Below are 25,021 nucleotides of genomic sequence, written 5' to 3'. Positions count from 1 at the left end.
TATGGACGCAAGCCATAGGTGAATGCTCATTCATTTCGATGGATAGCGACTTATCAATAAGGGTTTAGAGGCACATATCACTGAGCGGGAGCAGTGGATCGGTGACTCCAAGCCCGCCAAACTGAATAATGAAACCATTTGGTACAAAGAAGGCTTTAAGAGGAATGGCTTGGCCGGAGCAGGCTTTTGCGGAGGACACCTCATAATAAGCGAATATTTTTCGCTTGGGAGACAGTCTTTCAAGCCGAGGTATTCGCTGTGATTTAATGTAGTCGCGCGATACTCAATCGACGCTATGGGAACACATAATCTGAATCTGCTCAGATAGCAGATCTGCCATATAAACTAGGCTGTCCACGGCTAATGAGATATGCGAAGTTTTAAGCGGGTTGTCGACCAAGAGCTAATCTAAGTTAGTTTAGCTCAGCTCACGTAGCTGTGCATATTTTGTACGTGTAGTTGTGTCGACCAGGAGCTAACAGAGCTAAACTAAGTGAACTATGTCAAGATGGGTTAGTTGTGCACTAGATCCGTTTTTAACTGAGCAAAGTTGTTAGTTCCCATCCAATACCCTAGGACCAAACTGACAATGTTATTCACCTTTAATCAAGTTCATAATTAGTGTCTTGTTTAATAATATTCGAAGCGATCTTTGACAGCAGCTCATAAAACTGTAATCTTGAAATATTGGAAATATTCTTCGTCTAATTCCCGAAATAAGGTGATAAAATTTTCTGGGTTGAGTATTTCTACCTTAGCTCCCGTATCGCCGTTCGAACCTTTACTAAGGTCACAAAGAAAAAAACGGATGCAGTGGATCCTTGCTCATCGTGTTCGAATCAAAGAAGATCTTTAAAAGTTCTTGGGATCGATGAATCCAATTTTGAGCTATTTGGTTGAAAACGAAGCATTTACGGTCGAAGCAAGGACCAAAAAAGATGATGCCAGACTGTATAGTATCAACAAAACAGCATGGTGGTAGCTCAATTATTGTCCAGGGTTGCTTTTCTAGCAATGGAACTGGCGATTTGATCAAAAATGACGGAATTTTAAAACAAAATGCCGTTCCTTCGGCTTTGCGTTTAAGATGGATTCATTTTCCAATAGGACAATGATCCCACGAGTAGTTTCGAATTATGCAGAGAATATTTGGTAGAGAAAGAGGCACAAGGGGTGTTAATAAACATGGTTTGGTCCCATTAGAGCCCGGATCTCAGTTCCATTGAACTTTTTTGGAAAGAACTTAATGGGAACGTCCGTAATAATTATGGTTCTCGCGAGAAAAAATGTGTTCCGGGACTTGATGCAAAAAATTCGGGATTGAGTAAATAACGTTAAAATAATGCTGTAACAAAAGTTTTCAATAAATAATTACATTTTATGATAATTTTCTTCAGAATGTCTCTTTATGGCGAACTGTTTCATTTGCAAGCACAACGATCTAAAAATCTACATATCTAAAACCATAAATTTTATCGAGTTAAACAAAGTGTAACTTTTTGTTGAAAAATCGATTGAAAAATTAATTTTTGCTATATTTAGATTGTACAGGTTGTCCCTGTAAACTTAGACATGAGCCGAAAATTGCCTTAATACTACTTGGACATACGTAATCATTCATTAAAATCAAAATGTTCGAATGTATAATTTAGTAAATTCTGATTTTGCAACGTTGAAGGCCTATAACTCAGAAACGAGGGATCGTTCATTATTTTCACGTCATTCATTCACTCCCGAATTTTTTGCATTAATGTAGAATAGGATTTTTTGATGAAAAATCATTTTAGTTATCTACAGCCTTCTTTAGCATGGACTGTTAATATTTCTTCGCACCTTTCAAGTATATTGATTGTCGTTGACACAGAGTATGACGTTAAGTCGTCGTACCGTCGTAAAATAATATCCTATATCTATTATCTTTTTGGTCGATCATTATGATTATAAATATTTCATTTTTAGAGTATTTTGGATAGTTTTGGGCTTGGTCATTATGTTAATAACAAGCTTTTTGCTAAAACATTTATGGAAAGATTTTCTTATCGATCCTGTCTTGGTAACTGAAGATAGTGATCAGATACCTGTTCAGAAGATAAGTTTTCCGGGTGTAGCAGTTTGCAGTGTTAATAAAATTAGCAAACGTAAAGCTAAAATCCTTGCAGAAAACTTATTTAGGTAATATCTCAAGTGATACTTATTTTTAACCAAGAAAATTATTTCAAAAAACCCTTTTATTTATTGGATCACAAGAAATTTTAATTTCAACAAAAAGATATCGTTTTTCAACGTGGAAATATTTGAAGACGTAATAATCAAAATTAATATTTGATTGCGCCAGTGACTTAACCTCATTTTTTATCGCCATCTTGGTATTTCATTACTCTCTTCACAGTGTTGCCAGAATTAAACTTTTTTCTTTAATATGAAAGATTTATGGACTACAATTTCTACTGCTGAAGGATTGAAGGTATTTACCCAAATTTAATGGATTGTGATATTAAATTATATATTTCGTGAAAAATTCAATGATTTAATAATTGAAAAATTTCATTTCTAATAAGATTAATTAGCTGACTGAAGGCTGCAACTCAAGTTTTTAGATAGACAAATAACAACAAATATTTAAAATTAGATATTTATCTAATGATTTGGAAATAATCTCCATTAAGATCAACACACTTTGGCATGCATTTGAACCAATTGTCGAAGCATTTTTTCTATTTAGATTGAGGTACCTTCAAAACATGCGATTTGAACGCATCAACCGCTTCTTCAGGTGTAAAAAAATGTTGGTTCGCAATTTTTTCTGATCTACGGCAATAAGAAGAAATAATTGAGTGCCAAACGGCGGATTACTCATCAATTCGATGTTTTCACTATTCAAAAATGTTTTTGTTTGCTGGTGTACCATTCAAACTTTACCCTTCCACGTTGGTCTAATGGAAAGGTGGCGATGTGTCCAGTTATTTTGAAAAAACAGGTGACCAGGTCACGATCTTTTAGACGTATTTTTGCATCAATCAACAAGAGCTTTTTGACTAATATCCATTGCGAACCAATCTTTTTCTGGCATAAGAGTCGATTTTGGACAATTCAATTAACACTAGTATGACAACATTTTCTGAGTACGTTCACCATTAAAAAAGTCAATGTCAGTTTTGACATACTCACTTCAGTGTTGTCAAATGTCAAAAATTAAGTAGCAACTCTCGTATAAGACGAAATGCCCTTGTTCTCATTTAAAAAATGAATTTTTGATGATTTCGTTTTTATTTCATTAAAAAAAGGTCGATTTAATATTTTGTTGTGCTTGCCACAGAAGAATTGGAAGGATTTTTCTCATATATGTCGTCGAGCATTACACATTTGATCAATTTTTTTTTAGAATTACTCATCAGTATCAGAAAATGTATTCTGAATCTGAAATTTTGGAAAATATCAAATTGTTCGCAGATTTATACGATTATAATTTAAGTGACAGAGATAGACATTTGAGTTTTCAAAAGTATTTAGACGATTATCTCAACCTAACAACTACTGAAATTATTGGAGAAGTTATAAAGGTATCGTTAACAAACAAATTTGTATATACAGAGAATCTCAAAAATATGTAATAAAAACATGTATAGTGTTATAAAAAATTGGGTTAAAAGATTTATAAATAAAGTAGACAAGGGGGATGTTGTGACTTTCATGGTGAAAACAGTGTCATCGTGAAATTAGAACAGTAAAAAGATGATACCGCGCCTGCGCAATTTGTACTGTCTTTTTTATTGCTTCAGTTTTTTTTCAGGTTATCTAACCTTGTGTCATATATAAAAAACTACTGTCAATAAAATCAGTATTCATCCAAATTCACTGTTGTGTTCGTCTACACCTTAGTAGGGAAAGTCATTTTTTAAGCTTCTAAAATGGCCGCCAAAAAATTACGTTCTAAATATAATTTAAATAATTTGACACTAACAATTGTAATCATACTGAAAATATTCCCAAAGATACGACATTATTTGATATTTAGAATTATTTAACTTTATATTTTAGGTTAGGAACTGAATATCTGAATTGTTAGGTTTTAACTAGCTTCTTCGGGCCTTATATTTTTAAGCAAAAAATCTCATATTTCGGCATTTTTCTTTGAACAAATCAGTTTTATTTTTAATGTCTCAAAACGCCCTCTACCGATATGATATCTAAATCAATTAATTCGAGCCATCCTTAATAACCTAACTCCTCTGCAACAACCCCAAGTTTGACAACATTCGTTCAGCCATTTTGAATTTACTGACATTTTTTCTGAAAATAATCGAATTATCCACACAATTTTCCTTTAAAAGAGAGTACAATGCAAAAAATCGTCCTTTAGCTGTAATTTATTTGAATCAATTAGTTCGGGTGATAACCTAACCCTTTTTCAACGAATCCAAGTTTGACAACATCCGTTCAGCCATTTTGAACTCACTGACAATCATTTCCTTCACCATTTTCTCTTATAAAAGAAAAAAGAAAGCAGCCAAACACCGGTAATATGACGTATCTAAATCGATTAGTTCGACTATTTGCCATGTGATCGTTGATAACCTAACTCCTTTGCAACAACCCCAAGTTTGACAACATCCGTTCAGCCATTTTGAATTCACTGACACTCATTTCCTTCACCATTTTCTCTTATAAAAGAAAAAAGAAAGCAGCCAAACACCGGTAATATGACGTATCTAAATCGATTAGTTCGACTATTTGCCATGTGATCGTTGATAACCTAACTCCTTTGCAACAACCCCAAGTTTGACAACATCCGTTCAGCCATTTTGAATTCACTGACACTCATTTCCTTCACCATTTTCTCTTATAAAAGAAAAAAGAAAGCAGCCAAACACCGGTAATATGACGTATCTAAATCGATTAGTTCGACTATTTGCCATGTGATCGTTGATAACCTAACTCCTTTGCAACAACCCCAAGTTTGACAACATCCGTTCAGCCATTTTGAATTCACTGACACTCATTTCCTTCACCATTTTCTCTTATAAAAGAAAAAATAAAACGCCCTCTAGCTATAATATAAGGTAACTAAATCAATTAGTTCGGGTGAACGATAATAACCTAACTCCTCTGCAACAACCCCAAGTTTGACAACATCCGTTCAGCCATTTTGAATTCACCGACATTCATTTCCTCCACCATTTTCTCTTGTAAAAGAGAAAATAAAACGCCCTTTAGCTATAATATAAGGTATCTAAATCAATTAGTTCGGGTGAACGTTAATAACCTAACTCCTCTGCAACAACCCCAAGTTTGACAACATCCGTTCAGCCATTTTGAATTTACTGACATTTTTTCTGAAAATAATCGAATTATCCACACAATTTTCCTTTAAAAGAGAGTACAATGCAAAAAATCGTCCTCTAGCTATAATTTATTTGAATCAATTAGTTCGGGTGATAACCTAACCCTTTTTCAACGATTCCAAGTTTGACAACATCCGTTCAGCCATTTTGAACTCACTGACACTCATTTCCTTCACCATTTTCTCTTATAAAAGAAAAAAGAAAGCAGCCAAACACCGGTAATATGACGTATCTAAATCGATTAGTTCGACTATTTGCCATGTGATCGTTGATAACCTAACTCCTTTGCAACGATTTTAAGTTCAGCCATTTTGACTTCACTGATATTTATTTCTGATTAAGTTTGAACTTAAGTTTAAAATAATTTTTTTTGCAAAATCTTCGTTTTCACACAGGATCTGATATTTTAGTTAGTACCAAAGTGTGATGAAACGTTACTTAAGTGTGTTTGGGGAGGAATTGAATACAACTGTGATGAGTTATTACAATCCAGAATCACGTTCGACGGGCGATGCTGCTTATTTAATTATATTCCAACCATTAAAAATAAAAAGTAAGTTTACTTCACTCATTCTCATGTTCAAATTATAAAGTCCCTGTATTCGAAAGTCTGAACACGAGCTATAGTGCCCATGTGTAAGAGAGAAAGAGAGAGAACACTTTGTATCCCTTTCTATTCTCTCTTTTCAAGAAATTAATGGCGACCGCGATTGCGCCCAGCGTCGGTCTTTCCTGTCATGTGATTTCGCGAATGTAAACAAAATATTCCAGACTAGCATTTGCTTGCGTTGTATTTTACTTAAACATTGTCATTTGACTCATTTCTTTTTGTAATTTCATTATTTATGTCTATGAACGTTATTTCAATCATAAAACCGTTCGTGTCCGGATTTTCCAATACTTTAAAATAGATATATTAATAACGCCATCTTCACTGTCAACTTTAAATTCAAAATGTCAATTATTGTACAGAATCCATAGAGTTAATATTAAAGTTAAAGTGTATCACCATTTTGTATCTCTCTCTACTCGCTATTAATTTTTATTCTCTTCCTTTGCCGATTTCACCACTTCATACATTCATTTAAGAGTTTCTTATTTTAAAAAAAATTATACTCGTACAACTTAACTGTTATATCGTTTCCCACTAGTTAATTTTTTTTACAACTAAACTAGTACTAGAACTAGTAGTTCTAAAACGAACATTTTAATCTTCTTCTTTTTCCTCTTTAACCGACGCTACGGTACTTTGACAACCAGGGCCTTCTTAACAATTAACTGCCAATCCTTTCTATCCTGAATATGATGCCTCCTACTTCGCACCCCTGCTGGATCACGTCCTCCAATCAGCGAAAGCGCTGTGTTACTTTCAGTCGCCGTCCTTCAGGAACTCCATACATGGCTATGCGCGGATATCGATCAAAAGACATCCTCTCCACCTGTCCCAGTCACCTCAGATGCGCCACCCGGATGAATGCCACCAAATGTGTCTCAGGTCAGCATTCCTGCGGATCCTCCACGCATCGTTCTCGTAAACAAGACCAAAAATCTTTCGTATGTAACTACGGGATGTATTATGGTCTTGTAAATTGTGAGCTTTGACCTTCGGGAGAGCTCTCTAAACTTGAGCGATATCTGGACTGCCCAAAAGCATCTGTTCTCCCTAGCAACTCTTGCCTTATCATTATCTTCAGTTATCAAAGGCCCCAAGATATTTGAATTGGTGGCACACAGGGAAGCGATGTTTTCTGACTTGGAACTTGGTTTGGGAGGTCGGGGTTCTACTTGAGATTCTCATTCTCAGCTGCTCGCTCGAACTCCTCAACCGCTCCAAACTGATTCTTGCCATGATATCAACATCATTCGCATAGGCGAGGTGCTGCATGATCCTATTGTAGATAGTTCCTCAGGAATTCGTTCGGATGCTCCTTGCGGCATTTTTCAATGAGAAATTGAATAGTTTTCTTCACAGAAAAAATTGTGCCTAGAGACCCTGATACCTTCGCTTTGTCAGAGGCGTTTCTCATTGTCATTCTAACTATACACACCGGCCAAACCCCATCAGATACTTATACAGCTGGTCTCTGAGGATACTGTGGTACTCTGGCGGAAGTCGATGGAAATTAAGAAGATTAGTTCATAGAAGGCGTTCTATACATCCTTTCCACCGTATTTATAGAGTTCGACAGTATCCTAGGGTACTTGTTTTTCAGCTTTTTGATGATACAAAAGATTTCCTGGGTGGTGGCGGAAGAGTACACACGAACATTGTAATAAGGACACTAAAAACACTTTTCTTAACACAAACTTCGTCGTCATGATGATCAAGAAGAGAGAGTGGTATATATATATATGACAGAATCACAGAAATCTGTAAAATCTATTATTATTAGAGAGGGAAATTCCTTCTTCTACCAACTGGAAGTAACAGTTCCTGAATTGAAGTAGATATATATAATCGTTTTGTTTCATTATGGCAAAAAATAATGAATATTTTCATATTACAGTTACAGGAAAGAAAAAATTTTCGAAAAGTTATATGCTCGCGGGGCTGGCGTCAACAAAGGCCTTCAACTTACTCTAAAAGACAACACAGACGATTACTTTGTTACCACAACCGAAACGAATGGATACCTGATATACATTTTCAATCCTAAAGATTTTCCCGATAAATCAAGTGGAGATTTAACGGAAGTTATTGCGAATTTTGGCAAAGAAACATTTATAAGTATTGAAGCCAGCGTTATATCGGGCACCGACGATATTAGAATATTACCTACCGGAATGGTACGTAGATTTTATTAAATGGAGGGTTGCTACTTAAGTTTGATGAGATTGAGTAACACAAACAAATTGTCGAAGCATTTTTTCCATTTCGATTGAGGTAGCTCCAGAATATGTGAAAAAGGAATCATTGGGTTTCAAACAACAACGGATGACCCGTCAATTCGATGTTCCCACTTCTCTAAAACATTGTTCTTTTAATTGATGTGTGAGAGCTCGCATTGTCGAGGTGGAAAGTGATTTGTCTACTGCGATTGGTTTCCCTGATTTTTCCAAACACTTCTGGCAATAAAATGCTGGTGTACAATTCAGAATTGACCGTTCCACGTTGTTCTAATGGAACGTTGGCGACTATTTGCTTCGAAGATGGATTTGGCTCGTCTTGGAAGAACCATACAGTCGATTGTTGTTTAGGCTTTTTCAGCATTTCTTTGCACCAATCGACACGAGCTTTTTTTGAGCGATTGTTAAATTATGCGGTATCCAACGCGAGCAAATCTGAGCAACATTGAGTGTATGCGAGTGGAACTAATGTCCAATCAATGCCTCAATCCTACGGTACATCACACGACGATCTTGCAATATCAGTTGAATGTTTTCTGGCACAACAGCCGATTTTGGCGAAACGCGGTGGCTCGAGATTGTGCTTTATCACCAAAAGTCGAAGCGAGTTGATATGCACAGTACTGTTAGTTTAATAATCGAAAGTCGTAGAAAATCATCGCCCGAAAATGTTCGCGACTTAAGTCCATCTTAGAATCAAGATGAATATTTCAAGTATCTGTGAAGGCCTCTTAACATGGTGCAAGAAATTGCACGCAGGGTCAAAATATTGCATAGATGAATATTGCACGTCGCTTGATATTATGCAAGTCCCTTTCCATTGCATTATGGCTGCCACTAATAAAAATTCCATCAGTAAAAGCAAAAAAATTCCTAACCTCAATTTTTGTTCAATATTTTGTGGCCAGTTAGAATATGAAAATGACAAAACTAAGTAAATAACAAACTGAATAAGAGGTCAGTGAATCGCTGTAAATAATTATACCTACTACTGACTTACTCAAATAGCACTCGTACTAAGTACGTTCAACATTAAAAATGTCAAACTTTTTGATGGCTATGTCAGATTTGACATATTCACATCAATGTTGTCAAATGTCAAAACTTGAATAGCAACCCACGTATTCTGTACTCGTATAACGGTGATATAAGAAGGTTTACGTTTCGCTTTAATCGGATGAATGATCACTCAAGTTATTTTTCTCTTTTTTTTTCATTCCAAGTTCACAAGACACTCACAAAATAACAAAAAAATGAACTTTATTCGCTCATTTCCTCGAATATCTCGTCAAACGAAGTTGTGCGCCGTGGAAGTCGTCTAATTTACGATCATTTGATCGAAGAATTTGAAAAAAAGAGGCAAAGAAAAAGTCGACGTTGGTGGGTGCGACCATGGATTGCAAAGAGAAATGTGTTTGGAGCAGGAGAATTGACAGATGAAGATCCTGATTCATCTTAAAATGAATAAAAAAAATTTGAAGAACTATTACAACTTGTTACTCCCTTCATAACGAAAGAAGATACCGTAAAGTGGGGTAAAACCAATCAATTTTCAGAGTTTTTTAGATATTTTTAGTTGTAATTTTAAAATTAAAAGTCTGCCAAACAATATTTAAAATCTATGATTCTTTGTCAGTCGAATATGCAAAAACCAATATCCAGATGTTGCAGGATTTGTTCTAATAAAAATATGTATCCCCAAAGTGAGGGGTTAAACCGATCAGCATCTAATTTGTGTGCTAATTAGTTTTAGAAATACGTATGAGTAAAACCGATCAGTTAAATTAGTTTTTAAAAAAATTTTGCATTATTTTACAAAAAAAAATCTGACAATACAACACTTAAAGGCATAAAATGTGCCAAAAATTCAAATTAAAATGAAATATGGTTGTAATAACTTAAATTTGATCAAAAATTGTGCAGATATAACTTTTGGTCTTATTCGACAGTATCGATTATGTCTTTTATATTGTCGCGCACAAATCGGCCGCGTCCTATATCTTTGTACTGCAAACGTTCAATTATTTGATCTGCAGTTACTTCATTGACATCCCTGACGTCAGGAAAGTAGAAATAATTTTGTTTAGAATTTCATTTCTTTCGCACAAAGTCAATTTTTATTTTTTTCTTACAATCATCATTCAAACCTACTAAAACATATTTATTTATTTCAATTGATTCGTCGTCTTTATTTCCGTCATTTTGATTTTCTAGATCTTCACATTCCTGAATTTCAGCTTCTTCATTTTCATCCTCTGTGTCCTGTGTCATTTAGTTCCTCGCTTTCACTGTCCCCTTCTATATCGCTACTCAATTCTGACTCTTTGTCATCGTCTTCCTCTCTGATAATCACGCTTTTTCCGGGCTGAACATCAATCTTTTTGCCTCTACTAACTCTAGGTTTTGTTCCACTGGGTGTACCCATTCTGATGTCTTCTAAATGCGTAGTAAAAGCACTTGTCCACGAGGTGTTTGACTTCTTCAGCATTCTCATTTTATCGAAACTGAATATACTGTTTACACCACCACTACACCAACACTAACAATTACGCTGTCCGACGCGCTTTTTGATAACCAAGTTATCGTCTTCAGAGACTGAAGGTAACTGTTTACCTTCATTTATCACTTTTGATTCATTCAATGCCTAGACGTTCAATTATTAATGAAAGGCAGAAATGAATTTTATGTAAATTTTAAACAATGATATGAATAAAATTTTTGGAAGGAAACGCGAGGTATTGACTATTTGTTTGCAATTTCAGAGGAATTGCATACGTAGCGAAGAGAGGAAAACAGAATTTGGAAATTATCGACAAAGTGATTGTTTTGCACAATGCAGATTACACGCTATAGAATCCCTATGTCGATGTAAACCATTCACGCAACCTTTGGACGTTTCGAATTATTGCACACTAAGTGATTTACAGTGTATGAATAAATACAAAAGTGAGAAAATTTTTGTATTGGGTAATATAGTAATTAAATAAAACATATATACACTCGTCAGCAAAAAAATCGACTCAAGTCCCACGCTCGCATTCAAAAGTCTCTATCGAAAAATCTGTAGCTTCCACTATTTTCAGCATTCCGAAACGATTAGTCTTAGCTTTATAATGAGTGGTCTATTTTGTTTTTGAGTTTTTTTTTTAAGTTTCCAATAGCTTTTGCACGGATCCAATAAGTTTGTCCCATAAATGCTCGATAGGATTCAAGTCCGGGCTAAGCGGTAGCCGATTCGTATTAGTAATTTCGACATCCTGTATATCCTGCATTAGGATAAATTACGTGATCTCCTGAAATTTCCTCTATGCATCAGTGCGCCGTTAATTCACCACCAGTTTTATTAAAAACCAATTCTGTTTTTGCTTCCGTTTAAATGCCCGCCCAAACCATCCAGAAATATCCTCTAAAAGCAGCGTTTTCTTTTATGGAACACTGCGCGGAACTTTCTCCAGGTCTTCTGTAAACTCGTCCTCTTCTCTCACTATCATGAAGGCACATTCTGCTTTAGTTTGATCAAAGAACCGAGTCCCGTTGTTCGCCGGTGTTCTCTGGCAAATCGCTTGGTGGGTTGGGGTTCAATTTTTGGCTCAAGCTTAGGTTAGGTTAGCTGACTTGAGTTTTCTTCTGACTGTCCAGCTACTCTTTGCGTTTCTCTGAGCTCTTGTTGGATTTGAACACCAGTGAGGGCCCGATTTCTCAGCGATGTGCTGACAATGAATCGGTCAACCCTTTTGGGTATGTACCTTTTTCTTCTGAAGCCGCGTCTTCATTAAAAGTTTCTTAGTAATGACGGTAAACTCTGGAAACAGCAAACTGATTCATGTTCAACGCACTGGCCACTTCTGGCTGACTCTGGTCTTGTTGTAAAGCAGCTTTATCACTTGTGGCTATTTTAAGTTGTCTCACGCTTCTGTCTTTGTGAGGAATCTGTCATTATTTCGAACAATGACATCAATATCTTTGGTCGCGGGTCAAATTCTGAATCAGTTTAGGGGCGGATCGCATGCGCACTTTAAAACTCGTCGTCCGTGGGAGAAGTCATCAACTCACGAACGACAATTTTGAAAGTGCGCATGTGATCCGTCCCTAAACTGATTCGGAATTTGATTTCTTTTTCTTCTAGCAAAATGGAACAATTATTTTCCCTACGCCGTAGAAAATTTAGAAGCGTTAGAATTTGAAAAATACGAATCAATACGGTGCTCAGAATGTCTCCCTTCTTGTGAACATGTAACATATAAAGTGTCAGTGGATCAAACGGATACGGCTACTAATTTGTAAGTTTATTATAATTTTTTTTTGGCTGCATTGGAAAAATTTTAAGGGAGGTAATTATCCGATTTTAAAAATATTGAGGAGATTAGGGAGAGATGCGATTTTCAGTTGTCATACTTTGAAATAAATTATAAAAGTTCAAGTCATATTTGTACATCGTTGCCAGACTTTGAGAGATGTTGAAGATTGAGGAAAGAGTTATAATTATACTTATATAACGTTGCCAGACTTTGGTATATGTTGAAGATTAAAGAAAAAAGGGTGTTCCGAGTCAAATAAAAACAACATTGTCAACATTTTAATAAGTATTTTTATATTTTTGGATATAGCGATAAATTTGTGAAAATTTTTCAATCGAAAAGGACATTTTTATGTTGTTAATTCATTGTTACATTCTGTATAATAAATAACATTTTTCAATTTTAGAAATAATGCGATTGTCAGCATTTTTTTTAATAGACCAACGGCTATGTCATTTAAAATTGATGTACAACAGACATGGTATGAAATGGTCAGTAAGTACCAATCTTAATATAACAAACATTATTTTATCAATACAATTTTGTCTTATTAATTTTTTCCTAATCATTTTTTAAATCGAACTAACTTGGCATAAATTATCAGGTTTTTCTACCGGTTTTTCCAGGTTGATTTTCACATTTTCCCGGTTGAAATTTCGTGAATTCATTTCACTTTTATTATGATGAATATTTTTTTCTAATTTTAACTAATTCTAGCTCCAAATCTATTATTTAGAGTCTTCGATGATTATTTTCTTTTTCGTTTCCAGTTTTCGTCTTTTTGTGCTGCGCCATACCTTGAATAGACATTCCTCGTAGATATTTTGATCTACATTTTTTAGTCCACCAATTTTTCGTAAAGAATCTCACACTAATCTTTGCCCTATAAGTAAATCTCCTTCTAAATTTTCAACCAGAATCTCCTTATTGACAGAAAATCTTCTCTGTACTGTCGCCCTGCCATGAGAAATTATTAGAGGAAGTGGCAACACTTTTTTTACTACAACTACTGTTTTAGATAATTTCCATCCAAAAATCATCTACTCTATCACATCTGGAATAGTTTTTCATCTTATTTAGAGCGATCTGATTCGTCAAAATAATATCTCTAAAAGCCCTCAACTCAATGTTTTAGTTAATTTAAATGCTAATATGGGTATTTTTTCAAAATTTTGGAAACAGTATACACCAAACAGTTTCTACAATCCCTGCGAAACACTAACATGCCCTTATCTTTGACCCCAATGCATTTTTTCAAAACCGCTCTGGGAGTATACCATAAATCGATATTTTGCACTTATTTGAGGTTGTACAATAAACCATTGGTTACTTTTTTGAAAATGCCTATTTTATAAATGAATTTTGCCTACAACGAACCGCCTCATGAAGTTATTTAGAATCGAAATCATGTATTGAATCCAAAGCCGATTAATGGTTATCGGAATATGTTAGCATGAAAGATTTTACTGTTTATAATTCTGGTAGCCTCGTTTTTGGTGTTTATATCAATTTCGGGATGATAACAGTCTTTGTTTCATATAAACCAGTCCATATTTTAGGCTAACCTCAAAATATATTTTCAGGTTCCTTCGGAGGTTACTTATCCTTATTGATGGGATTGAGCTTTATAAATTTAATTGAATTTCTGATATTGATTTACAAAATTCTTTTCTATTTTTTCCGATATTTTCTGAAAAATATTTATCGCAAATCAAAAAAAGAAACAAAACGAAAATTTCTACCGTAGTCATTTTAGTAATATTTATTTTAATAAACGCAGCAAATTTTAACTATAGTAGAGAAACGTTTTTGTCACCTGTCAATAATAAGTACGAGTGATCAACTTGTTTTATTACTCCCCTTTATTGTTTCCTCCGAATTTACTCAACAAATATCAGCACGCCAGCGACCATTTTGTAAAAGGTTTATGAAAATAACGACTAAGCTATGACGTCGGTGTGGCAATCTGAAATCAATTAATCGAAGAATCGTTCCTTCGAACCAAATAAATCGATTTTTTAAACCGATATGTTGTACTGAATCGATATTTCATCCTTGAATATCGACAATTCGATTTATTCTGTTTTGGTAAAAAAAAAATAATTAACAATTAGCATAATGTACTCGTAATATTACGGTGTTGCCGTTTAAACGCTTGCTTACTAAAAAACTCACGAGATGGCTGTGCGCTTAGTTTTCATCACTTTTCTTCAATAAAAAAAAGGTTACGTTTGTAAGCTATATTAACTATTTTCTAACTTCTTAAAGTTACAAATACATTTAGAAAATAAATGTCTTCTTTTGGTACTAAAAATAATGGTTATTATCGAATTCCCTGAACTGAAAAATCCCCGATTTTACTGATAACAGATCCCCGAGATTGTTTATTATGGTATCTTTCTTTGATTAGGTTTCTTTGAAAAAAAAATAGATTTTTAGAAATTGATCTTTTTGACCTCAATTTATTTATGGATCGATTCATCAGGCTACAATTCAAATCTATTTAAAAATCAAGCACATGAACCTTTCTCAACAAATTGATAACGAGTACTAAACTAATTTGGTAATATTCATACTAAACACACTGTTTACACTACCACTACACTAACACTAACAATTACAGTGGCTGACGTGCGTTTCGATAACCAAGTTATCGTCTTCGGAGACTGAAGGTCAACGCGCGTCACAGTGTAATTGTAAGTGATAGTGTAGTGATAGTATAAACAGTGTATTAAAGGTGATGGAAATAGAATTTGGTATAATAAGGGAGTAAAATGTTTTAGAATTTAATAAAAATAACTAAACTACACTTAGGTACATCAAAAATTACTTAATCATAATAAAATAAATACAATGGTTTGTTTAACCATACAAATTACCGGGAAAATCCTGATCCGACAGATCGTCTTGTTCGGCATCAGAATCAGGAGACTTGTGTCGTTTTCTTCCGTAGGCTCTTTTACTAGTAGTAGGCAGTTGGTCAGTTTCTCCGTGCAACAAGGAATTTCTATAAAGTAGCAGAGGTTGCCAATCTTCGCCTTTACTACTCGGCATACCAGTTGTAATCCTCTTATCCAAGAAACCCATAACGACTCTCTTATCTTGTTTGAGTAGTTTATTAGTAAATTCCGTCAAGATATCCAAGAAAGGTAAATTAGGCGGAGGCCCCGTCGGGTCGTCGCTAACATTTTCCGAACCGGTCACCGCGAATATGATACCGGCTCGATGTAGCGCCGTAATCGCTTCGCGGTTCTTGACGGCGTCCAAACCGAACGACAACGCGAACCGTTTCGCCAATTCCTTCAAAGCGAAAAATTCCTCGTGTTGACGAATTTGTCGTCCGCCGCTCAGTTTTTGTACCTCGTTGAACATCATGTTCAAACTCAAACACATAGTCAAAGCGCAATTCACTTTGTTTATCTCTCTAGCTTTACTCAAAGTGGCTTTTATTATATCTCCGTATTCGTTGTAGTATTTAACGTAGTGTTTGAAAACGTCAGCGCCCGCTTTCGTCGCCATTATATTGTAAACTATAAGTTTGCAATAAGCGGCTAGGAAGTTACGTCGTTTGTGGAGACCTTCGATGCGAAGTTCGTCGTGTTCGGCATCTTGTTCCGGGACGAAGACGTACCTGTAACGATAATTATAAAAAAAATTTAAAATTGACGCCGAAATTTTTTGCACTTACATTTGTACGAATTCGTTTAACAGCGCTTGAAGATTCTTATCCGGTTTACAAATTAATTCGGCCAAAGATGGAGACGAGCTGTGCAACTGTTCGCTGTAAACGATCAAGAGATCGCATAATCCTACGTAAGCTTCCTCCTAAAGAATCGAATTGCACTTTATATAAGGTTATTGCAAGAAATAAATGATTGAGGATGACTTTTTCAATGACGAAACATAAGGGGCGCGATTAATTTATGAGGAGGTTGAAAATTGCGCTCAATAAGTTGTCAATTATTTTTTATACACTGTAGAATTTTGCAGGACTCAAATTAGCAACAGTAAATTAATAAATAATAAAAATGCTTGTACCTCCTGAGAGTAAAAAAAATATATATAATACGAAATACGTCATTAATCTGATATTTCATTATAATACTAAATTCCAAGTGTCATTGTCATTTTGTTAGATGTCAAGTGTCATGATTGAGTAGTATCACTTTTCTGTTAGTAGTTCATTAAATGTCAAGTGTCATTATTCTATTCTATATATTCTATATATATACATATATATATATATATATATATATATATATATATATATATATATATATATATATATATATATTAGTATTAAAGTATTAGGATAATGGATATTTTATAGATCAAATCCAAAAATAAACTATGTTATATTTAATTCGAATACAGGTAAAAAAAAATAGAAACCCAGAAAATATGTATACATATGTATATGACGGTAAAATACTGTATGGAGGAGAAAAATGATCGTAAAAATCGTTAAAAACATCTCAAAAACCAGCGATTTTCTGAATAAATGATTTAGAAAAGCCAAAATATACCTTAATAATATTGTGGGGTGAAGATTTGATCAACATCTGTGAAGCTTCAATGAAATCGTCTAATTTTTCTCTCAGATCTTGAATACTGGAATGCGTTAAACCACCTCCTTCTACGGTAATCTCCAAATCTCTCAGTCCCCACAGAAGATAATAATAGCAAGAGCTCAGACAATATTTGAGTGCTTCAGGAGGCAAAGTTGTCTCGGAATCCTGTAAGAAGAAATTATTATTTTGAAGCATTTGAAAAGTGTTAAGACAAAATCTTCTTCAGTATTTTCAACCAGTATAGAGCCTCTTCTTTATTCATGTTAGTGTCCATACAGAAATACTTGCCGATGAAAGATGTGTGGAAATAAGTGTGATATTGGAATCCATTATGCCAATTAGACTGCCTCGAACTCCCGAGTTACTAATTAAAAACTGTTCTTAAAATGCTATGGGAAACTGAATGAACCAGAAGAGAACATTAAAATCCTGGGGATCCCAGGAAATGAAAAGGTTAATATACTTTTATCGATCCAGAAAAATGGATCTTTAAGAAGACTTTCAGAAGAAGGAACATGCTCTAATGGATTCCTTTAGGACTGGATCATTAGAAAAAGTATAAATATGTTGCAGCTTCTTACTTTCTTCCTTACAATAGCTAGTGAGGCCCCAGGAACGACCAATGAGACTAGAATTGACTATAAAACAGCACACATAGTTGGACTTGGTGCTAGTAATACGAAATTTGAGGGAAGATCGAATCAATAGTTAACTGTGAGTCGAAAGGAAAAATCTGATTCAAGATTCAAGTCAAAGCGCCTGATCGGCTTTTCACAGGACAAGTGGGGCACGACGGGCCTTTCAGAAGGTACTTAATGGCCCTTAACCACCTACTATTATACTATGAACTGAGAATCCACCAACGAGGGCAGCTTTAATACAGGGTGATCATAGATGGTAAATTATTGTAAGTACTTGAGTTAAAAGTGATGTTTTGTATTATAAACTTTATAAAAATAAAGTTGATATCAATTATCGGTTGTATCCTCTTTATTTGTTTACTTTGTACATTTTTTTATACCAGAAACTTGAACATTTCAGGGACGAATTTTTTTTTAAATTAATTTACCTGCACATCCTGGAACATCGTATTCCACAATCCCCAACTATTCAAATTGTGACAAGCGTAAAACATGGACAATTTCTTCAAAGAACTAATAACGTTAAATACTTCGTCAGCATTTGGAGTTTCTTCGCCGAGCATCAAATTTCTCCAATCGTCGATGGCTTCTTTGTAAGAAGCGACTATCATATCGATGATAGTCGATCTGGCGACATCGCATCTAGTAAATATCGAATGACCGTCTGTACAAAGTATTTCTAAAGTTTTTGCTAATGTTTCTAAAACCTAAAACAAAAAAAAAATAATTTTATATAAAAATAATGTTAAAAACAAAACTCACTTCCGGTTCGTGTTGGACTTGTACGATATATTTCAACTTGGCTAAAAGGGCTTGCAGTGAACCTTCTTGTCTTCCACTGGTATACAAATCCAAATCGAAATATTGAGGTATGCTCAAGAGATTCGCCAATTTTTCCGGATCAGCAGAGTATTTATCCAACAAAGGCGGTAAAGTCACTATAAAATGCTCGGTCAGTTTTTGCTTGTCTTCTCCGGCCTAAAAAAAATAATTATCAAAAAAAAATCAATTCGATTCTTCTATATTACCTGTTTGACTTCCCTTACGGAATTCATTTTTCTGGTAGGACCTCTACCGACTGGTGCTTCACCAGTTGCAGCTTGTTTCACGCAACAAACCATAATTTCAATCAAACTGGTCTCTTGTCTATTATCTAGTGGTTCCTCGTGATGACCGGGTTCTTCCAATAACAAATCTGTCATACATTCCCAATCTTTCATCATATTATTGGATTCTATAAGAGAATCTACCAGATACGCGGCGTGTTCATGTAGTTCGGATTCAATAAAAAATTGAACTAAATCACGAATGAATGGGGTGTTGGGTAATCGACGTTTTCCCCTTTTAGTTTTCCCTGCATCTAAATCACCAGGTTGGAATAGACGTTCGTTTAAAAATTCTCCAGCTGCTTGAGCTACAGCTCTATGTGAAGAATATACCTGTTATCAATATTTAAATTAAATTGGATGGATTCTGAAAATCTATATCAATAACTATAAATATATAATAATAAAATATATATGCTAATTAAGGACTTTAAAATGGCCTACGACAAGAAATACAATTATTAAGGGCATTAAGTAATTATCAAATAAAACCAAAGCTCTGTAAACTTAAAAAAATGAAATTTAGGCACTTATGGCAATGAAAATAAAAGGCCCACTGTACTATATAGGAAGAAAACTGAATTAGTAATAATAAGCAACAAACTAAATTTGAAATATGAGAAAGGAAAGTTGCTATAAGAGAAAAAAGGGGTAAACGAAAGATAATTCAATGTGTGTATATTGAAAAAAATACAATGGTTAGAATTTGGTGGGAACTGAAAGAAGAAAATGATCTGACAACAAATGAATTAAAATGAATTAAAAAATCATACCAGTTTATAGGCACAAGGTTTACCAAATAAAATAAATTTATGGATCCAATGAACTTGACCAAATAAAAACATTTGAAAGCTGAAAATCAGTTTAAATATGTAGAAACAGAAGAACTTAAAAATTTTTAAAAATGAAAAATAGCAGCAGCGGAAATGTAAAAAAATCTAAAAAATATGGGGTTGGATGTAATATTTGAAATTATTATAAATAGAGTCTGGCAAAATATAACAATCCCAGAAAAAATGGTGAATAGCACTAACAACCCTATACCCAATAAAAAAGACCATACACGGTATCAATATTATAGGGGATTAAAAAAACTGTCAAAAATACAATAAAATTGAAGAAAAGGAACAATTGGAAAATGAAATGAGATATTTATAAATCTAGAAAAGTCAGTAGAAACAAATGGAGGACAGAATTATTAAAAGTAGACAAAATATGTCTAGAAAACAATCATTCTACATATGATAACTAACCACTTTGATACGATTCAAACCAGTCTCTAAACGAAGACTTAAAAATTCCCAACATACAAGAAATAATCATAGATCAAAGTAAAAAGTAATTATAGATCGAATAAAACACTGCAACAGTCTAGAACTACATATCAATCCACTTTTAGAGCCCCAGCCTGATAGGAGACTCAAAAGAAACTGATGAGCTGACCTGAAAGATGGTTCAATCACTGGAGATGACCTCCAATAGGAGCTCAATAGCTCACAAACCAACCAATTAGCTTACAGGACATTTGTGTTATTTATTAGTAATAAAACACAATTAATTTGAAAAAAACTACACACCATGGATCCTATAAACACCTTTTGCAGATGAATGATTATCCCCATTATATATACAGAGGAACAAAAATATTATTACTAAAGGATTTGTCACAAAAAAATACGAGGTTTTACACTGGTTTATCCAGTTATAAGGGTGGGTTAAATTCACTAAAATGCACTGTTAATTATAAAAACAAAATAAAAACTCACCAATTCATACACATGTTCACAATCTTTGTCAGTTAGAATCTCATGATGATGTTTTAAGATGGAAATAACCAACCTGACGGCTTGAACGGCTACTTCATATTCTTTATCGAGTGTCATAGCCACTATACGATCTTTAAATTTATTAGTAAACAATTCCAATTTTCCTTTTAGTTCCTCACTGGCATACAAAGGTTGTAATGCTTGCAAACATCTAAGACGTACTTCTCCAACCTGAAAGAAAAAGTAAATTTTTACATAATACACTCTTTAATAATAATGATGCTAGAGGAGCAATCAGTAAAAATATCAGAGCATTAAATGCTTTTTTGTTCTTATAGCTAATAATTATGACACATTGAAAAAAAAATAATATTCTAATTACCTTATCATGTAGTGTCCAACCGATATACTTCAAATATGAATCATCTAAGAAGTTTGCATGAAACTTGTGCATCCACACACCGATTTCAGTCATAGCAATAGCTCGAATTTCAGGTAAAGTATCCCTGTAACGATGCACAAATACTGATTTGAACATGTACGTTAACATGTTTTTAATTTCATCCATATTTTCTTCTAGTTCTTGCCTTTTGGCTAATAGAGCTTCTAAACGATCACTGGCACGTTTTTCTCTTGTTTTTTGTCGTTCGGCCTCGTACTGACGTTGAGTATTGTCCAAATTAACCGATACAGTAAGAGCAACGTCTACTAGAGCAGTCATAAGTTTCATTGCTCCCAAAGTAGCAGTGTGTCTAAAGGCTCGAACCTAAATAATATTCATTTAAACAAAAAAAAAAATAATTATCAATAGCAAAGGTAAAACTACCAAAATTATTTTTTTTTCTGATTTCTGTAGAGACAAAATATTTCTAAGACGGATTCCTAATTTTGTTGCATAATAAGAAGCAAAAGAAGACCTGCTTCATAGAAGAAAAAGTACGACACATAATAAGAGAAATATAAAACATGATAATTAGAAAAGTAACACAATGACTTCCACTATACTGAGAGAAAGAACCACAACAAAGAAAAAAAGTAAAAATATGGTTGAAACACTTCAAAAATAAGATTCAAAATATCAGCCATAATACAAAGCCTCTATTACAAAGAAACATACATTGCAGTTCTCACTACAAAAGCAATTACTAACTACTATTATATTGACTAGCATGTTAAGGTTATGATACTATCTGATCTATCGAAAGCTCACACACATATTAATGATAAATAAACCGAGAAAACCTCCAACAGAAGCGAGCTCTTACAGACCAATAAACTTCCTTTCCTTAACATCCAAATTCTTTGAACGTTATTATTGGACAGAATAGATACAGTGTCTCCACTGCAGTTTTCTACTATTAGACTATTATGAAATAAATTCAAGTGTACCCCAGGGAAGTGTTGTGGCGCCGATATATCACCCACTCCTAAGACACTCATCGCAGTGAGTGTGCAGATGATACAGCAGCAATTTCATCAAACAAAAGTCCAGCTCAAGCATCAGAAAATCTTCAAAATCACCTAACGCTTCTGGAATCCTGGCTCAAAAAATGATACAAGTAAACAGAAATAAACCAAACCAAATTATGTTTATCACAAAAATCATCAATTGTCCTGAAATTTCCATTAATAATAGCATTATTCCAATGAAAGATGAAGTGAAATATCTAGGCCTTCAACTAGACTAAATACTTATATGAAAAACACGCATCAAGATCAAAAGAAAAGAACTAGACATAAAAATTAAAAATATGTATTGGCTAATAAACATAAAATCGCAGCTAACAATAGAAAACAAAATTCCAATATATTCCAATAACAAGCCTTTAGATATAAAAGTTCCCTACTCATTTCAATACAAAACTAAGCAAATGCTACTCGACCCTTCGTGAAGTGCCTCAAATTTAACCATCTACATTGACCTAAATATAACATCAACAATGTCATGTCCTAGAGAGGAACTATCGCAATCATCATATTGTCAAGCAGTCATTAGATATCTAAGCTCCAATATCATAAAATCCAAACTCGTTTGGGATTGCTTAGCAGCTTAGAGCTAGGCAAGAAAAATAAAGTTACTGGGTTCTCCAGTATCTCCAAAATTCATACATACATACAATGCAAATATAAAGACCACTGTGCAAACAATAGTAACCAACTAATCAGCACTCTATTCAGCCCTCCACTGTAAGGAAGAAGACTAAAAAGACAATGGTCAAAAGATCTGTAAGATAAACTCAAAGAACAATACTTGCCTCAAGTCACTCACCTCTGCATCATATCATCTACTTATCACTCAATAGAAATGGATTGTAAATTTGCAAATAAAGAAAATGTAAATGAAGAAGTAGAAGACTCACAAGAAATCTTGAACCTCAAATTTACATGTAACAAATTAGTAGGTATTGTAGATAACTGTATCTTTGAAAGAATATCATACCTGTGAATCAGACAATCCAGTGAGCAATGATATGACATTATCCATTAAAAATTGATCATATATAATAGTATACTGACACTGTTTTACCAATGTCTGTACAAATTCGCAAAAATTATATCTAAATTTCTTCCAAGTCTGTCCGGCCATGATTAAAGGATATTCACCACTTTCTTCATCGAATTCCTCAGTCATTTTTCTAATTATGGCAGCGTGTTCCATGGAAGCTTGCATTTGTTGGGTAATTCTACCTTTACAGCCCGATGCATTTATAAAAAATTGCATCAATGAAATGAGGGCTGCTTCTCTATTTATTTTATAACTCTCTATCCAGTCATCCACAATGTGAGTCAATGAATTTTTACTGTTTTTTATTGTATGATATAAAGAATCGTCATCATCGCGACTGTGAATTATTTCTCCTACAGTGTTTTTTCTACCAGGAGGCCTACCTTAAATAAAAATTCGAATAGAAATCTACATATAAGAATAAATATATTCCATCAAAGTTAAAATTTTAGTGTATCCAAACCACATATTGTTACTTAAGTTCTATCACCATATGTTAAAAAACTAACATTTCAATAGAATCAAAAATCTGCCTAAATTCAAATAGATGAATACAAAATCAATTCCTTTCATCTGAATTGATTTCAAAGTTATTGTTTAGATGAAAAGCTACCAAAAAGTATCGATTTTAATCTGCAATAATGTTTGAAAAGTTTGCAAGGAAAATTATAGATCATTTTATAATTTTTTTGAACCAAAATACTGCTCTTCAGATATTCATTACTCAGAAAAAAACCTTAGAATATTTGTTGACTTGTAGCAAGATGCATTATGGATTATCTTTGTAACAGCTCATAATAAAAAATAATAAGTGGGATACAAATATATACAATCAATGATAATGCTTGTTTCTGATTCTGTAGTAAATGGAACAAATTGCTAAAAAGTGCTATAGTATTAGAATTCAACAATAAGTTTAAGCTATTAATGCATCAAATTGAAAGCATTAAATAAAATAACGAACTTTATATAGTATTTACAAAATATCTTTCCAAGTAAATATTACTGAAGAAAAACAAAAAAATATTAGTCTACAGATACATAAAATTCTGAAAGTTATCTTAGACTGAAAATCTTTTATCAAAAAAAGCTGCTTAGTCACAAAATTAGCATGAGACCTTGGAGTCTACAATACTCATTTTATGTTTATAATCCACAACCATTTTTTTAGGCATATTCATAATAAACAATTAAAAAAATTACATTTGTTATTATTCACTTAAAATATTTAAATATATATAAAAAGTAATGAATTACCTCTTCCCCTTCCTCTACCTGGAGTTCCAGTACTCGTTGGAGAATAGGAAGGTGGTACAACAGGAGGTGGTGGATTATTCAAGCCTCTGGCTTTGGATCTGGTTACTCTCCTCATTCCAGGAGTTGGAGGAGATTCGAAATCACCCCCTGACTGATCCCCATACTGATCTCCATAGATATTTTGTTGTACATATCCACCGTAGTTATCTTGCTCTAGTTGGGGAGTCATGGGGTTTTCGTATTCAGGCGGGGGATCATCCATACGAATTCTCTTACCTCCACGTCGATGCATTTTGGCTAAATATTTACTTTCACAATAAAATGTATTAATTTGTATAATTTTAAAGTCTCTTATCAAATAAACAACAGAACACCAAACAAACAGTTACAGATACATAACCTGAAAAAATGTTTCAATCAGTTTTGGCACTTTGAATTTTATCATAGAACTATATAATTCACTATAGAGCACCACTGATAGAAATATCCTCCGTATATCTGCAAAAACTTGATTACAAATAGACCTTCATCTGATTTTATTCAGTCTATTCAAGATATTTAATAAAAAATATATTCATAGTCTTTTCCCCCTTGTGTTAAAAAACTCCGAATATTGTACACTTACAGTAGACAAGGATGTTTATATCATAGTTATATATTAGCTCTATGATTTATATTCGGTTGGTA

General features: G+C 33.8%; 2 protein-coding genes across 2 annotated transcripts; one reads left to right on the top strand and one right to left on the bottom strand.

The window, feature by feature from the left end:
• The first annotated feature begins 1,963 nt into the window (after positions 1-1,963).
• On the top strand, positions 1,964-14,293 carry LOC130900992 (sodium channel protein Nach-like). The gene is made up of 8 exons (XM_057812028.1): positions 1,964-2,172; positions 3,383-3,560; positions 5,753-5,895; positions 7,850-8,129; positions 10,952-11,135; positions 12,316-12,469; positions 12,894-12,982; positions 14,071-14,293. The coding sequence occupies exons 1-8, from the start codon at positions 1,991-1,993 to the stop codon at positions 14,232-14,234; spliced, it is 1,374 nt and encodes a 457-aa protein (XP_057668011.1). The 5' UTR covers positions 1,964-1,990; the 3' UTR covers positions 14,235-14,293.
• Positions 14,294-15,260: 967 nt separating this feature from the next.
• LOC130901263 (cohesin subunit SA-1) lies at positions 15,261-24,846 on the bottom strand. Its single transcript, XM_057812485.1, has 10 exons — positions 24,335-24,846; positions 23,012-23,460; positions 20,954-21,337; positions 20,572-20,802; positions 18,728-19,138; positions 18,462-18,677; positions 18,128-18,406; positions 17,014-17,223; positions 16,176-16,312; positions 15,261-16,118 (listed from the first exon to the last, which is right to left on the bottom strand). Exons 1-10 carry the CDS (start codon positions 24,624-24,626, stop codon positions 15,350-15,352), a joined length of 3,378 nt encoding a protein of 1,125 aa, XP_057668468.1. The 5' UTR covers positions 24,627-24,846; the 3' UTR covers positions 15,261-15,349.
• Between the last annotated feature and the right edge of the window lie 175 nt (positions 24,847-25,021).

This window comes from Diorhabda carinulata, chromosome X (assembly GCF_026250575.1).
Source record: "Diorhabda carinulata isolate Delta chromosome X, icDioCari1.1, whole genome shotgun sequence".
Taxonomy (NCBI): Eukaryota; Metazoa; Arthropoda; class Insecta; order Coleoptera; family Chrysomelidae; genus Diorhabda; species Diorhabda carinulata.
Note: the sequence above shows the minus strand (reverse complement) of the source record. Positions and strands in the feature narration are given on the sequence as shown.